General features: G+C 43.7%; 1 protein-coding gene across 2 annotated transcripts; it reads right to left on the reverse strand.

The window, feature by feature from the left end:
• Positions 1-3986: 3986 nt before the first annotated feature.
• Positions 3987-17077, reverse strand: LOC106576526 (uncharacterized). 2 transcript variants are annotated; one of them, XM_014153749.3, is made up of 7 exons: positions 16834-17077; positions 12154-12387; positions 10915-11916; positions 6167-7152; positions 5786-5953; positions 5363-5470; positions 3987-5273 (listed from the first exon to the last, which is right to left on the reverse strand). In XM_014153749.3, the coding sequence occupies exons 1-7, from the start codon at positions 17024-17026 to the stop codon at positions 4953-4955; spliced, it is 3012 nt and encodes a 1003-aa protein (XP_014009224.1). In that variant the 5' UTR covers positions 17027-17077; the 3' UTR covers positions 3987-4952. The 2 variants fall into 2 exon arrangements, with proteins under 2 accessions (XP_014009224.1, XP_045556397.1); XM_045700441.2 differs by lacking the exon at positions 16834-17077 and adding an exon at positions 16274-16809.
• Positions 17078-17450: the final 373 nt, after the last annotated feature.

Genomic DNA, 17450 nt, shown 5'->3' on the forward strand with positions numbered 1-17450 from the left:
GAAGACCCAGAGTTACCTCTGCTGCAGAGAATAAGTTCATAGAGCTAACTGCACCTTTGATTGCAGCCCAAATAAATGTTTCACAGAGTTCAAGTAAAAGACATCTCAACATGAACTGTTCAGAGACTGCGTGAATCAGGCCGTCATGGTCGAATTGCTGCAAGGAAACCAATACTAAAGGACACCAATAAGAAGAAGAGACTTTCTTGTGCTAAGAAACACGAGCAATTGACATTAGACCAATGGAAATCTTTCCAAACTTGTGATTTTTGGTTTCAACCACTATCTTTGTGAGACGCAGAGTAGGTGAACGGATGATCTCGTGTGGTTTCCACCGTGAAGCATGGAGGAGGTGGTGTAATGGTGCTTTGCTTGTGACACTGTCAGTGATTTATTTAGAATTCAAGGCACACTTAACCAGCATGGCTACCACAGCATTCTGCAGCGATACGCCATCCCATCTGGTTTGCGCTTAGTGGGACTATCATTTTTTTTTCAACAGGACAATGACCCAAAACACACCTCCAGGCTGTGTAAGGGCTATTTCACCAAGAAGGAGAGTGATGGAGTGCTGCATCAGATGACCACAATCACCCGACCTCAACCCAATTGAGATGGTTTGGGGATGAGTTGGACCGCAGAGTGAAGGAAAAGCAGCCAACAAGTGCTCAGCATATATGGTGAACTTCTTTAAGACTTTTGGCAAAGCATTCCAAATGAAGCTGGTTGAGAGAATGCCAAGAGTGTGCAAAGCAGTCATCAAGGCTACTTTGTAGAAATCTAAAATATATTTTGATTTGTTTAACACTTTTTTGGTTACTACATGATTCCATATGTGTTATTTCATAGTTTTGATGTCTTCACTATTTTTCGACAGTGTAGAAAATATAAAAAAATTAAGAAAAAACTCTTGAATGAGTAGGTGTGTTCAAACTTTTGACTGGTACTGTATATGGAATTCCTCTCTTCTCCCTCTCTCCTTCCCTCTCACCCCACCTTTCCCTCCCTCCCTCTCTCCTTCCCTCTCCTCTCCTCTCTCCCTCCCTCCTTCCCCTCTCCCCCTCCCTCTCTCCTTCCCTCTCACCCCACCTTTCCCTCCCTCCCTCTCTCCTTCCCTCTCCTCTCTCCCTCCCTCCTTCCCCTCTCCCCCTCCCTCTCTCCTCCCTTCTTTCCCTCCCCTCTCTCCTTCCTTCTCATCTCTCCTACACCCTCCCCCTCTCCTCTCTCCCTTCCTCTCTCTCTCTCCTTCCCTCCCCCCTCTCCCCCTCTCCTCCTGCCCTCTTCCCCTCTCCCTCTCTCCCCCTCCCTCTCTCTGGGCGAGTGTAGCTAATAGGAGAAATATGTATGGGATGAGTGTGAGACATGAAGGTTGTGTAGCACCAGTGAGCACCAGCCCTGTACAGCCAACATTCCAGACCACACTGTAAAAGAAAGAAGGAAACTGATAGGAGGAGCTGGAAGCGTGTGATTTACTGATGCTGTTAGAAGCTCAGGGCTGACTGTGTTCTAGGCTAAATGTGACAAATGCCTCTGTGCTGTTTAGAATAAATGCTCCTATAGTTTGTATTAATAATGTTTCAACCACAAAGAGGCAACTTCACCCTCTTCATACAGTACATGTGATGGTGTGACTTAAGATTCCCTCTTTATACCAAGTGAAGTTAAAACCATACAGTATTTACATGGTAATTGCATATGCAGCTGGACCGTACTATGTTAGCATGCTACGGTCTGACTATTCACATAAAACTGTTTTACTTTGATCTCTATTTACAGATAGGAACTGACAGGGTGGGTCTTTGCCTTATATTCTGTTTATAGTGCTGTATAGTCAGCCATGTTACCATTCAGAAAAGCTACTGTACTCTGTATTAACCATATAAATAACATACATTCAACAAGAGTTCATTAGTAGTAAAGAAGTAATCAGAGGTATATTAGTGTCACACAGTGTTTAACTGGCAAGTGCTATTAGCCTTCTCCTGCCCTCATGTTGAGCTGAGATATTCCATGGTAAGTTGGTTGTGTGGTGTTTAAAGTCACCTTAGATAAGTATGTCGGCAGCATTCCGTATTGTAGCATCTACAGGACGATCCTGACATTCCATTCTGATGACATCAGGGAGATATTCTTAGAGCCATCCTTCACCAGGGCGAGTGAGAAGGATGACGTCAAAGACATAAAAATAGGTTGCATAGAGTAAATAGATGTCATTTTACATGGCCTGTCCATCATTGCAGCTTGGGTAACACACAGAAGTTCTGCCAAACAAATTGTTACAGTGTAATTACCATTTTATCACGTCATTTCTAAGAAAATTGTTATTTCTGTACCAGGCTTCCCTCGGCTTTCAATCAGGCAAGACTTTCTGTCAATGGTGCTGTCTGTTCTACCGGTAAGTGAACTACTTCTGTGATCACAGAGCCATGGACTGACTGACAGGCTGCCTTGATTATATACTAATTGGAGTCACAGGCGTTTCAATGTTTCTTGTTTTTGCCAATCTGGTGAAGTATTCTCTGTCAGTCAAAGGGGGAGGACTCAGGCTGCACGACACTGAAATCTAATAACTACTCCCTTAGTCGTATGAAAACACACATAAAAACCCTCACTCATCCACTCACAAGCTGAGAAATATGCTGACATGGTGCTCCATGTAATTTAGAACACAGACTCACTTGCACGTGCGCACACATAAAAACACACACACACACACACACACACACACACACACACACACACACACACACACACACACACACACACACACACACACACAGAGCCCTTTGTGTCAGAGAACCCGGAAGGCGACCAACACTACCTCCCAGACTAGCGACAGACACACATACCAGCGACAGGCAGACATACCAGCGACAGGCAGACAGACCAGCGACAGACACACATACCAGCGACAGGCAGACAGACCAGCGACAGACACACATACCAGCGACAGACACACATACCAGCGACAGGCAGACAGACCAGCGACAGACACACATACCAGCGACAGACACACATACCAGCGACAGGCAGACAGACCAGCGACAGACACACATACCAGCGACAGACACACATACCAGCGACAGGCAGACAGACCAGCGACAGACACACATACCAGCGACAGACACACATACCAGCGACAGGCAGACAGACCAGCGACAGACACACATACCAGCGACAGACACACATACCAGCAACAGGCAGACAAACCAGTGAGCTGTGTTGACAGAGAAACCGCCTCACAGATACCAGTGCGCATCGAGTTGACATGAAGCTGTGCCGGAGTCAGACAGAACACACACAGATGTCATCTCTAACACACATCACACACCCTCACAGACTGGCTGTCCACAATCAACTGCACCAAGGTAAGAATCTGTGTCCCCCCTGCTGCCTCACTCTCCACTGAGTGTTAAGAACAAACATGCTGGGACCTTTTCAAATGTTCTGCTTGTAACCCTGGACTGATGGACATAATGCCACAGTTGCGTTGATCAGTATGATTTTGACGGTTGTATGCAGGGTATTATCTGTGTTACATAGTTATGCTACGTGAAGGCTATAGTCTTCCATCATAATACATCCTATATTAATTTGTTATGTATGGTCTATGAAGGGTATATGAAGTCTTAATGTATGGTCTATGAAGGCTATATTAAGTCTTAATGTATGGTCTATGAAGGCTATATGAAGTCCATATGTATGCTCTGTGAAGGCTATATGAAGTCTGTATGTATGCTCTGTGAAGGCTATATGAAGTCTGTATGTATGCTCTGTGAAGGCTATATGAAGTCTGTATGTATGCTCTGTGAAGGCTATATGTAGTGTATTATTTGTATTCTCCTTGCAGGGCTCAGTGGCAGATGGCGCTCCAGTTCTCCTACATTGAGACCAGCTACGGTGATGTGGTGTGCCCTCCTACTGACTGCCATCACAGCCCTGGCTCTCCACTGTTTGCATTACTACAAATCAAAATCAAATCTAAGTTTATTGGTCACATACACAGATTTTAAAATGGTATCAAAGGTGCAGCGAAATGCTTGTGTTTCTAGCTCCAACAGTGCAATAATATCTAGCAATTTAAAAACAATTGTTTTAAACTACATAGGATGCGAGTGTACAAAACATGAATAACACGTGCTCTTTCCATGACAGACTGACCAGGTGAAAGCTATGATCCCTTATTGTCACTTGTTAAATCCACTTCAATCAGCGTAGATGAAGGGGAGGAGACAGGTTAAAGAAGTTTGAGTGTGTCAAGCACTGCAACGCTGCTGGGTTTTTCCCGCTCAACAGTTTCCTGTATGTATCAAGAATAGTCCATCACCTAATTGACATCGTGCCAACTGTGGGACACATTGGAGTCAACATAGGCCAGCATCCCTGTGAAACGCTTTGACACCTTGTAGAGTCCATGCCCCGACAAATTGAGGCTGTTCTGAGTGCAAAAGTGGGTGCAACTCAAAATTGTACACTCAGTGTACAATATTCAGTGTGTTAGAACAGTTAAGACATAGTCCTGTGTCTTGGTGAGCATTTAGAATTCACATAGAAGGCCAGGATCACGCAACACTGCCAGAGAAGATAGACAATAGCAGGTAAAGACACTTTAATAAACATTTTATCAACATTTATTTTTACGACAGTTGGAATGTCTGCAAAGGTGAAATCTTCTAGAATACATTTGGGGGTTTTCTGCAGCTGTATAAAAGGTAGAGAACTGGGTCACAGACCTACTGTATGTGGCAAGTTAATGTGCTGACTGACCTGTGTCTTCTTTGCACATAAAAGGGTTATAAGTTAATTGAAATACAATATCAAATCCATTACCTTCACAAAAAAGGTACAAAAATATAAAAAGTACACTAAATAAAAATAACCATTGTTTTCAAACCACTCACTCGGCATATAGGAGGTCACTGAAAGTAAAATTCCATCTCATCACTACAGATTTAGGCCAACAGTTCATTTTTCAGCGCTAGCAGCTTGGGCTTCAGCTTTCCATCGTCGAGGTTCAGGAAGACTTTCTGCATGAACTCAAAGGTGCTGCCCAGGGCTTTGGGGTAGTTCAGATGGAGGGAGTAGAGTAGCCCAAAAACAACCACGAGAGCGTCTGGCCAGGAGCGGGAGTTAGTCATGACGATCTCATCCTCAAGGACAATGGATACATGGGCCGGTCTGATGGGTATACCACCCACCACCTCATTGTGCTGGCCCACCACTGAGAGAATGGAAACTCCATCCAGAATACCAGGGTTGCTGAGTTCTCCCACCTTAATGACAGAGGAAAAAACAAAGTTTAAAAAACACAATACGAAAGAATGCATTGATAATGGTACAGGCTGTAAAACCAGGTGGCTACCTCACAGATTTTGAAGACATCAGAACTATCCTCTCGTAACAACAAAGGGAGACCAGCCAGGACTGCAGAACGGGCCCCGGTGATGTTCTTTTCTCCCTGTGAAGTGAACTAAAGAGAGCACATTTCACAATGTCATTTAAATAATCCAGCAAGTTGAGCTCGTCAACCCCAACATAGGAGTAATCTAATCTGGTTCCAGTCACAGCTAATAGTTGAAGTACATGTCCATATAGGGCATGGGTGCCCAATCTTGTGCACAAAAAGCAGGTGTGGGTGCACGCTTTTGTTCCAACCAAGCAGTAAACAAAGTCTTGGTTGAAGATTAGTTGATCAAGTTGAATCAGGTGCGTCACTGCTTGGTTGAAAGAAGAGTCTGCAGCCACACCAAGATTGTCCATCCCTGATCAAGTGAATCCCACTGACCTGCTCGTTGTACACTCTCAGGATGCTTGAGAACTTCCCTCCATGAGTGGTGGACTTCCCCTCCTTCTCCCTGAACAGGGTCAGCAGGCGGGGCGTGTGGTGGTCCAAGGCAGTGTAGAACGTCTGCTGCAGGCTCTGGTTGGTGATTCTCTGAAACTCAGCATGTACCTAAAGCAAAAGACAAAGCACACAGAACACACCAATTTATGGCAGTCAGGCAAGTTGAGCCTTCCCTGAGAATTTCTTTACTGATAACCACGATTTGTGAGTACAACCAGAAGCCCATGTGACATGCATCAAAGAAGGTATGAATTGCAATGGAAATGTAGATTGTTATGAGCACATGAATGGACAAAGACAACTTTTCTTAGTCTGCTTAACCTGGGCTTCAAGGAAGAGTGCTGGCCAGCGTGTTCTGAGATGCTCTACCGAGGGACTGGATTTAACTATTTCTTGGCGTCGGAGAGCAAATGTCTTCTGCATGTGTTGATTGATGAGTGGCAGGTCTTGGTTTTCTTTCGTCATCTCGTGGACCATCTCCAGTCTCTGTTTCTCCAAGCTGGCCTCGTCTTCTCCTTGAGGGAAGTTGGGCAGGAAGTTCACCTCTGCCCGGCGTGCTCGTTTAATGTTGCTCCGAGCGTGCTCATTGTCAGGACGATGCTTGCTCCTCCTCCCCCCGTTCACAGCAACCTCTGGGAACCCAACACGGCGTAACTTCTGCCTGTAGTTTCCCATTTTGAATTTCAGGCTGTTCTTCCAGCCATCACAGCCTGTTTTTGAGCCGGGCTCTTTCAAACACGGGTGCTTGGTTACAAGGGCCTCAGCTGCCTTGGCAAAATGCCTGTCACTTGGGTACGCTTTGAAATTGAAGATTGTCCAAGCCATCCTATCAAGAATGTTGTGTTTTTGATTCCTTGTTATTTTCAGCACCATTTCATGTTTCAGATATGCACAATTGCCCTCTCTCAGAGCAAACTCAACTTCCATTGAGAAAGTGGGTATGACAAATACCTCAGGCCACCTGCCTAGCCGCTCTGGTGGGGCGTCCTGTAACTCGCTGGCTGAGACTCCGGTTAAACCGAGGTCTGTATCACGTCGTATTCGCAAAACTTTCACCGTAGCCCTAGGAGAAGGCAAGTCTTCAATGGTCTCTAAGTTGAAGAGCTCATTGTTGAAATCAGGGTCTTCATAAAGAAGACGAAAATCTAAATTCAGATGCAGTTTCTCCTTGAGCATTGATATCAGCTCATTCAGTGAGTCAGGTTGAGAGGGCAGAATCACTTTCTCTATTCTGTTGTCGTTGAGGATAACTTTCAGTTTGATGGTTTCATTTACTGATCCTTCCGTCTCCATTTGGAATGTGAAATCTGTGGAACAGAAAGGCAGGGATTGAAATTAGAGTCTGAAAGGCACTTGCCCATCATGCAAGTCAGGAGTATTTTGTGTTTGCCCAAAGATTTTTATCACGTGCCCAAAAATGTAAATGAGCTATTTACACACAGAGGTGCCATCTATTTCCTGCCTTTCCCTCACACGGTGTAAAAATCAGAAAGATCAGTATTGGAATTATTTTTATTTTGGTGGTTATCAGTAACAAAATTCTTAGGGCAGGCTCAACTTGCCTGGCTGCCATAAATTGTCTGACTTTTAATTAAATAATAGGGAGAAACCAGAAAGAACAGTTTTAGGCTACTGGAATTCTTTGCAGTTTGGATATTTTCACTTAAAATTATAAAATATTAACACTTCCTAATGGGGCAAAGCAGGCTCAACTTGCACGACTGCTCAGTTCAGTTGCCCCAAGCAATAGGGCAACCCTTAATGTCAATCCCTGAGAAAGGACACAGCTTCACCAGGGCTTAAAGCCACTTCAACTAATAAAATGACCCTGGATTTCGAACAGTATGACCTATAAATACAGTAACAGCACACCCGTGTTATAATAAGGTACAGTGCCTTCAGAAACTAAGCATACTCCTTGACTTACACTACTCCACATTCTTTTGTGTTACAGCCTGAATTAAACATTTTTTTTATCCCCCTCATACATCTACATACGATACCCCATAATGACAAAGTGAAAACATGTTTTTAGAAATTTATAATTTATTGAAAATGAAATACAGATATATCTCATTTACAGAACTATTCACACCCCTGAGTCAATACATGTTAGAATCACCTTTGGCAGCAATTACAGCTGTGAGTCTTTCTGGGTAAGTCACTAAGAGCTTTGCACACCTTGATTGTACAATATTTGCCCATTATTCTTTTTCTATTATTCAACTCTGTCAAGTTGGTTGTTGATCATTGCTAGACAGACATTTTCAAGTCTTATAGATTTTCAAGTCGATTTAAGTCAAAACTGTAACTAGGCCACTGAGGAACATTCAATGCCATCTTGGTAAGCAACTCCAATGTATATTTGGCCTTGTGTTTAAGGTTATTGTCCTTCTGAAAGATGAATGTCTCCCAGTGTCTGTTGGAAAGCAGACTGAACCAGGTTTTCCTCTAGGATCTTGCCTGTGCTTAGCTCTATTACATAAATGTTTTTATCCTAAAAAACTCCCTCGTCCTTGCAGATGACAATCATACCCATAACATGATGCAGCCACCACCATGCTTGAAAATATGAAGAGTGGTACTCAGTTATGTGTTGTTTTGGATTTGCCCCAAAACATAATGCTTCGTATTCAGAACATAAATTGAATTTCTTTGCCACATTTTTTGCAGTTTTACTTTCGTGCCTTATTACAAACAGGATGCATGTTTTGGAATATTTGTATTCTGTACAGGCTTCCTTCTTTTCACTTTGTCATTTAGGTTTGTATTGTGGACTAACTACAATGTTGTTGATCCATCCTCAGTTCTCCTATCACAGCTATTAAACTCTAACTGTTTTAAAGTCGCCATTGGCCTCATGGTAAAATCCATGAATGTTTTCCTTCCTCTCCAGCAACTGAGTTAGGAAGGATGCCTGTATCTTTTTAGTGACTGGGTGTATTGATACACCATCCAAAGTATAATTAATAACTTCACCATGCTCAAAGGGATACTCAATGTCTGCTTTTTAAAATGTTACCCATCTACCAATAGGTGTCTTTCTTTGTGAGGCATTGGACAACTTCCCTGGTCTTTGTGGTTGAATCTGTGTTTGAAATTCACTGCTTGATTGAGGGACTTTACAGATAATTGTATGTGTGGGGTACAGAGACGAGGCAATCGTTTAAAAATCATGTTAAACACTATTATTGCAGACAGAGTGAGTCCATGCAACTTATTATGTGCCTTGTTTAGCACAGTTTTACTCCTGAACTTATTTGGGCTTGTCATAACAAAGGGGTTGAATACTTAGACTCAAGACATTTCAGCTTTTCATTTTTAATTCATTTGTAAAAATGTCTAAAAACATAATTCTACTTTGACATTATGGGGTATTGTGTGTAGGCCAGTGACACATCTCAATCCATTTTAAATTCAGGCTGTAACAGAACGATATGTGGAAAAGGTCTAGGGGTATGAATACTTCCTGAAGGGACTGTATGTGCTCAAAGGGATGTTCAGTGCATTTGGAAAGGATTCAGACCGCTTGACTTTTTCCACATTTTGTTACGTTAAAGCCTTATTCTAAAATGGATGAAAATACATATTTTTCCTCATCAATTAACACACAATACCCCCATAATGACAAAGTGAAAACAGCTTTAAAAATGTTTGCAAATGTATTAAAAAATATATCAATAATGTATTTACAGACCCTTTGCTATGAGACTCAAAATTGTGCTAAGGTGCATCTTGTTTCCATTGATCATCCTTGAGATGCTTCTACAACTTGGAGTCCACCTGTGGTAAATTCAATTGATTGGACATGATTTGGAAAGGCTGTCTATAAGGTCAAGGTTGACAGTATACGTCAGAGCAAAAACCAAGCCATGAAGTCGAAGAAATTGTCCGTAGAGATCAGACAGGATTGTGTCGAGGCACAGATCTGGGGAAGGGTACCAGTGGCCTTCATCATTCTTAAATGGAAGAAGTTTGGAACCACCAAGACTCTTCCTAGAGCTGGCCACCCGGCAAAACAGAGCAAACGGGGGAGAAGGGCCTCGGTCTTGGAAGTGACCAAGAACCCAATGGTCACTGAGAGATCCAGAGTTCCTCTGTGGAGATGGGAGAACCTCACAGAAGTACAACCATCGCTGCAGCACTCCACCAATCCGGTCATTATGGTTGAGTGGCCAGACAGAAGCCACTCCTCAGTAAAAGGCACATGACAGCCCGCTTGGAGTTTGCAAGGCACCTAAAGGACTCTCAGACCATGAGAAACAAGATGCTCTGGTCTGATGAATCCAAGATATAACTTTGGCCTGAATGCCAAGCCTCACGTCTGGAGGAAACCTGGCACCATCTCTACGGTGAAGCATGGTGGTGGCAGCATCATGCTGTGGGGATGTTTTTCAGCGGCAGGGAATGGGAGACTAGTCAGGATTGAGGGAAAGATGAACGGATTAAAGTACAGATAAAAACCTGCTCCAGAGTACTCAGGACCTCAGACTGGGGCGAAGGTTCACCTACCAACAGGACAATGACCGTAAGCACACAGCGAAGACAACTCAGGAGTGGCTTCAGGACAAGTCTCTGAACGTCCTTGAGTGGCCCAGCCAGAGCCCGGACTTGAACCTGATCGAACATCTATGAAAAGACCTGAAAATGTCTGTGCAGCGACGCTCCACATCCAACCTAAGAGCTTGAGAGGATCTGCAAAGAATGGGAGAAACTCCCCAAATACAGGTGTGCCAAGCTTGTAGCATCATACTCAAGGCTGTAATTGCTGCCAAAGGTGCTTCAACAAAGTACTGAGTAAAGTGTCTGAATACTTATGAAATAACTTCTTTACATATTTTTTTACATTGTCAAACATTTCTAAAAACCTGTTTTTGCTTTGTCATTATGGGGTATTGTGTGTAGATTGATGAGGGGAAAAAACAATTGAATCAATTTTAGAATAAGGCTGTAAAGTAACAAAATGTGGAAAAAGTCAAGAGGTCTGAATACTTTCCGAATGCACTGTATAACCACTAACCCATGCTATGGCTTGGTGATATGTGTTGAGAGCTTGTCAGTGAACCCACCTTCAGAAGTGGATACTTGGTCTGGATCTTTGTGATCAGACTCCAGCCTTTGAATGTGCTCTTCAACCTCACTGATCCAGTGTGTATCCTCTTCCTGTTTACAATGTGCCACTGTGGGCTCTGGGTCCCACAGTGGCAGGTCTTGGTTTTCTTTCGTCATCTCGTGGACCATCTCCAGTCTCTGTTTCTCCAGGCTGGCCTCGTCTTCTCCTTGAGGGAAGTTGGGCAGGAAGTTCACCTCTGCCCGGCGTGCTCGTTTAATGTTGCTCCGAGCGTGCTCATTGTCAGGACGATGCTTGCTCCTCCTCCCCCCGTTCACAGCAACCTCTGGGAACCCAACACGGCGTAACTTCTGCCTGTAGTTTCCCATTTTGAATTTCAGGCTGTTCTTCCAGCCATCACAGCCTGTTTTTGAGCCGGGCTCTTTCAAACACGGGTGCTTGGTTACAAGGGCCTCAGCTGCCTTGGCAAAATGCCTGTCACTTGGGTACGCTTTGAAATTGAAGATTGTCCAAGCCATCCTATCAAGAATGTTGTGTTTTTGATCCCTTGTTATTTTCAGCACCGTTTCATGTCTCAGATATGCACAATTGCCCTCTCTCAGAGCAAACTCAACTTCCATTGAGAAAGTGGGTATGACAAATACCTCAGGCCACCTGCCTAGCCGCTCTGGTGGGGCGTCCTGTAACTCGCTGGCTGAGACTCCGGTTAAACCGAGGTCTGTATCACATCGTATTCGCAAAACTTTCACCGTAGCCCTAGGAGAAGGCAAGTCTTCAATGGTCTCTAAGTTGAAGAGCTCATTGTTGAAATCAGGGTCTTCATAAAGAAGACGAAAATCTAAATTCAGATGCAGTTTCTCCTTGAGTGTTGATATCAGCTCATTCAGTGAGTCAGGTTGAGCGGGCAGAATCACTTTCTCTATTCTGTTGTCGTTGAGGATAACTTTCAGTTTGATGGTTTCATTTACTGATCCTTCTGTCTCCATTTGGAATGTGAAATCTGAAGAAAAGAAAGGACACAGCGTCACCGGGGCTTAAAGCCACAGACTGAACTATTTCCATATAATTTCCACTAATAAAATGCCCCTTGATTTTGAAGAGTATTACCTATAAATACAACTGACAACAACAGCACAACTGTGTTATAATAAATGATTTGCTGAAAGGGATAGCTATATGCCCACTGACCAACGCTATGGCTTGGTGATATGTGTTGAGAACTGGTCAGTGAACCCACCTTCAGAAGTGGATACTTGGTCTGGATCTTTGGGATCAGACTCCAGCCTTTGAATGTGCTCTTCAACCTCACTGATCCAGTGTGTATCCTCTTCCTCTTTACACCGTGGCACTGTGGGCTCTGGGTCCTCCTGTCTTAGACGGAGGCCCCACTCTTGAGTACATAACTGCTGCTGCTCTGGGGCAACCTGCACCAAAGTGATAGTAGCTTCAGCCTGCTGATGGCAGTCTGACTCTGGAGGGAAGGAGAAACAGTTGCACATGTAGATCTGTTAAAGTTGGAATCCGTTTTGGTAAAACTGCCACAACAAAGATGTCACTTCACACAACGAACAATGTTTTATTCCCTCAGACATCATTGCATGCATAATAGAACAGCACTCTATGTAGCTACTACAATTTTTTTGTTTTACTTTGCTAAGCCTGGTCTCAGACTAGACGTAACATAGTAAAAGTAAATACCGGATGCTCAAATGAGTATCATTTTTATTTCACCTTTATTTAACCAGGTAGGCCAGTTGAGAACAAGTTCTCATTTACATCTGCAACCTGGCCAAGATAAAGCAAAGCAGTGCGACGCACACAACAACACAGAGTTACACATGGAATAAACAAACATACAGTCAATAACACAAAAGAAAAGTCTATATACAGTGTGTGCAAATGAAGTAAGATAAAGGAGGTAAGGCAATAAATAGGCCATAGTGGCGAAATAATTACAATTTAGCAATTAAACACAATTAAACACTGGAGTGATAGATGTGCTGAAGATCAATGTGCAAGTAGAGATACTGAGGTGCAAAGGAGCAAAAAATATGGGTCTCCAGCTTTAGTGATTTTTGCAATTCGTTCCAGTCATTGGCAGTAGAGAACTGGAAGGAAAGGCGGCCAAAGGAGGAATTGGCTTTGGGGGTGACCAGTGAAATATACCTGCTAGAGCGTGTGCTACGGGTGGGTGCCTCTATGGTGACCAGTGAGCTGACCATATGATTCCAAGATGGCGTAGCAGTCAGACGTCTTTGTCCTCGTCGTGTCCCATGTATATATCTTTTTTCTTCGTATATCTTTTTATATTTTTCTAAACCTCAACTTCAAAATACTCTCCTGCAACCCGCCTCACCCAACGTGGTGTGGATTTGCTTTTTTCTAAAGTATTTGTCTTTACTTCGGAAGCGGGACCCCCAACAGAAGCTAGCCAGCTGACTAGCTACTAGTCAGCTAACCACTGCTAGCGGTCAACAGCTAACCTTTAGCTCGGAAAACTCTTGCCAGTTTGCACAACGCGATTCTAACCAGAGCATACCGGACCTATTTTCTCTCCATATCCCCGGATTCCCCCCACAAGCTCTGAACCTTTTCACCTGGATCATCGCAGCTAGCTAGCTGCAATCCAAGTGTCTACTCCTGGCTAACGTCTCTGTCCCGAAGCAAGCACCAATTAGCCTGGAGCTAGCCCATGCTAGGCCCATCTCCCGGCTAGCTGAAGAGTTCCATCAGCCACTCCTGGGCAACAATACCTATTTTTCCAATTGGCCTGGACCCATTTTACTGCCAGTGCGGAGCCCCGTCGGTCCTTCATGACTGGACTACCGACGTAATCTGCCCGAGGAGGTTATTCAACTGGCCCCTCCGTCGCGACGTCCCCTGAATGACGCAGTCCGCTAGCTGTCTAGAGCATATCAGCTGTTAGCTGAATAGGTCCATCGGACAATTTCTTGGGCCACTATACCTATTTTTGCCAATTGGACTGGTCCCCTTTATCACACGGAACCTTACTATTCCATCATGACTGGTCTACCGACGTAAACGCACGAGGAGGCTATAAACAGACTTCCTCTGTCGCGACGTCCCTCTGAGGTCCTTCTGCTAGCTTGCTAGCCCCGGCCCGCTAGCTGTCTGAATCGCAGTGTCTCCAACCAGCCTCACTACTCACTGGACCCGTATGATCACTCGGCTACACATGCCTCTCCTTAATGTCAATATGCCTTGTCCATTGCTGTTCTGGTTAGTGATTGTCTTATTTCACTGTAGAGGCTCTAGCCCTGCTCAATATACCTTATCCAACCCTTTAGTTCCACCTCCCACATGTGATGACGTCACCTGGTTTAAATGATGTTTCCAGAGACAATATCTCTCTCATCATCACTCAATGCCTAGGTTTACCTCCACTGTATTCACATCCTACCATACCTTTGTCTGTACATTATGCCTTGAATCTATTCTATCGCTCCCAGAAAACTGCTCCTTTTACTCTGTTTTCCAGACGTACTAGAAAACCAGTTCTTAGAGCCTTTAGTCGCACCCTCTGGTGATGTAGAGGTTAATCCAGTGCCTAGCTCCACTCCTATTCCCCAGGTGCTCTCATTTGCTGACTTCTGTAAGCGTAAAAGCCTTGGTTTCATGCATGTTAACATTAGAAGACTCCTCCCTAAGTTTGTTTTATTCACTGCTTTAGCACACTCTGCCAACCCGGATGTCCTAGCCGTGTCAGAATCATGGCTTAGGAAGACCACCAAAACCCCTGAAATTTCCATCCCTAACTATAACATTTTCCGACAAGATAGAACTGCCAAAGGGGGCGGTGTTGCAATCTACTGCAGAGATAGCCTGCAAAGTTCTGTCTTACTATCCAGGTCTGTACCCAAACAATTCGAGCTTCTACTTTTAAAAATCCACATTTCCAGAAACAAGTCTGGAGCCAGTGGGTTTGGCGACGAATATGATGCGAGGGCCAGCCAACGAGAGCATACAGGTCGCAGTGGTGGGTAGTATATGGGGCTTTGGTGACAAAACGGATGGCACTGTGATAGAGTGCATCCAATCTGCTGAGTAGAGTGTCGGAGGCTATGTTATAAATGACAACGCCGAAGTCGAGGATTGGTAGGATAGTCAGTTTTACAAGGGTATGTTTGGCAGCATGAGTGAAGGAGGCTTTGTTGCGAAATAGGAAGCCGATTCTAGATTTCATTTTGGATTGGAGATGCTTAATGTGAATATGGAAGGAGAGTTTACAGTCTAACCAGACACCTAGGTATTTGTAGTTGTCCACATATTCTAAGTCACAACCGTCCATAGTGATGCTGGACGGACGGGCAGGTGCGGGCAGCGATCGGTTGAAGAGCATGCATTTAGTTTTACTTGCATTTAAGAGCAGTTGGAGGCCACGGAAGGAGAGTTGTATGGCATTGAAGCTCGTCTGGAGGTCAGTTAACACAGTGTCCAAAGAAGGGCCAGAAGTATACAGAATGGTGTCGTCTGGGTAGAGGTTGATCAGAGAATCATCAGCAGCAAGAGCGACATCATTGATGTATACAGAGAAAAAAAGTGTCGGCCTGAGAATTTAACCCTGTGGCACCCCCATAGAGACTGCCAGAGGTCCAGACAACATGCCCTCCAATTTGACTCACTGAACTCTATCTGAGAAGTAGTTGGTGAACCAGGCGAGGCAGTCATTTGAGAAACCAAGGCTGGCGAGGCAGTCATTTGAGAAACCAAGGCTGTTGAGTCTGCCGATAAGAATGTGGTGATTGACAGAGTTGAAAGTCTTGGCCAGGTCGATGAATACAGCTGTACAGTATCACGTCGTATATGTTAAGTTTGGTATGTTTACATAAGACAGAAGGTTACATAAGGCAAAAAATTAAAGGAGGGTGGTTGGTCGGGGTGGATGGATGGGCGTATTATGCGAACATCTAGTAACCCAATGATAGTGCGTTGTAATCTCATCACAGACAACTTCAGCATTTTGGCAACTTTTCAACTACTTTGCAACTACTTAGCTAACACTTCCCCTAACCTTAACCCTTTAGCCTAACTCTTAACCCTAACCTAGCTAATGTTAGCCAGCTAGCTAAAATGTGTGTTAGCAACCTAGCTAACTTTAGCCACAACAAATTGTAATTCGTAACGTTTTGCAAATTCCTAACATATTGTACATTTAGCAAATTTCTAACATATCACACAAATTGTAATTCGTGACATATAGAAAATGGATTATGGACATCCACAAATTAATACATTCCATATAAATCGGAACATATATTAAATGCAATGTTAGAGTTACGAACAGAATAATACGAAATGTTGAGACCAGGTTGCTTTGCAGGATGAGCGTCTCCTACCTTTCAAAAACAAAACAGGAACAAATGCAGTGGCGCTGCTTCACACTGCGGATCTCAGCTTTAAGGCCAGTTCCCCGGGCTTCACTATCAATTAAGGTTTTGTAACTGGCACTTTCAATGAAGATTCGCCATTGACAAATGTTTTGTTTTGTACACTTTGTACAAAATAATAAAACGCAGAACTACAGGATGTTTCTTAACATAACTCTTTATTAACTAGCTACAACTACATGTTAGCCTATCTCCAACCACGATCAACTGCCCATGACCTAACCGTCTGGGTGGTCTTAACCAATCACCGCACAGTATGATACGGCGGTAAAATGCATCCAATTATAATTCAGTATGTATTCACATATGAATATTACAACAAACATTTTGAGTCTGGGTAGAAAGCTTGCTAACGTTATTAGATAGACACCCGTGTAGTTACCCCTCCCCGTTTGTATCATAAGGTGAATGCACCAATATGTAAGTCGCTCTGGATAAGAGTGTCTGCTAAATGACGTCAAGGTAAATGGTTAGACGCTACAAACAATTGACTGTATGAAGCTACATACCTCCTCTATGCAACATCAACAGCCCACGAAGACGTTCGTTCTCCTCTTTCGTACGAAAAACGTCTACCTGGTACTCTGCTATCGTTTTTTCAACGACCCCAAATATCTCCTCTGCAGCCGCTGTTAATTTCTGGTTTAGAAACACTCTCAACAACTCTATTTTAGACATTTTATATTGTTTATTTTCCTCCATGCAAAATTAGCCTGCACTTCTGCAGAAGATAAACACAGAAGAGCATGCCCCTCTATGTAAGGCATCAGAAATGATGCAGTATCGCCCTCTGCTGGAGTGGAGTGCGACATCGTATTCTTCTTCTATAATATCATGGCGGTCCGCAAACAAACGTTTAAAGTGCATGTCGCCACCTACTGTGCTGGAGAATGCGATAAATCATGGTCTGCCTAATTCTTTACTACCAAGCAAATGAAATAAAACAATAAATCCCTACTAACTTCTACCCCCCCAAAAAACTGCCACGCCACCACAACCCATTAAACTTGATCTATATCATGCTGAAACAATCCACCCTTAAGATTATTCAGCATGTCTACAACCATTTCAACAGTAACATCTGTTACCCCCAATAACACTTTTGCCATATCCACAACCTTACCAA

The sequence above is a fragment of the Salmo salar genome, chromosome 02 (genome assembly GCF_965601325.2).
Source record: "Salmo salar chromosome 02, fSalSal1, whole genome shotgun sequence".
NCBI classification, from domain to species: Eukaryota; Metazoa; Chordata; class Actinopteri; order Salmoniformes; family Salmonidae; genus Salmo; species Salmo salar.

What these genes read in the sequence shown, in the direction of transcription:
- LOC106576526 (XM_014153749.3), bottom strand. Translation starts at nt 17,026, where the DNA reads ATGGAGGAAAATAAACAATATAAAATGTCTAAAATAGAGTTGTTGAGA. An exon ending in CCAAGTATCCACTTCTGAAG is followed by an intron (nt 11,917 to 12,153) that starts GTGGGTTCACTG and finishes TCTTTTCTTCAG; the next exon opens with ATTTCACATTCCAAATGGAG. An exon ending in CCAAGTATCCACTTCTGAAG is followed by an intron (nt 7,153 to 10,914) that starts GTGGGTTCACTG and finishes TCTGTTCCACAG; the next exon opens with ATTTCACATTCCAAATGGAG.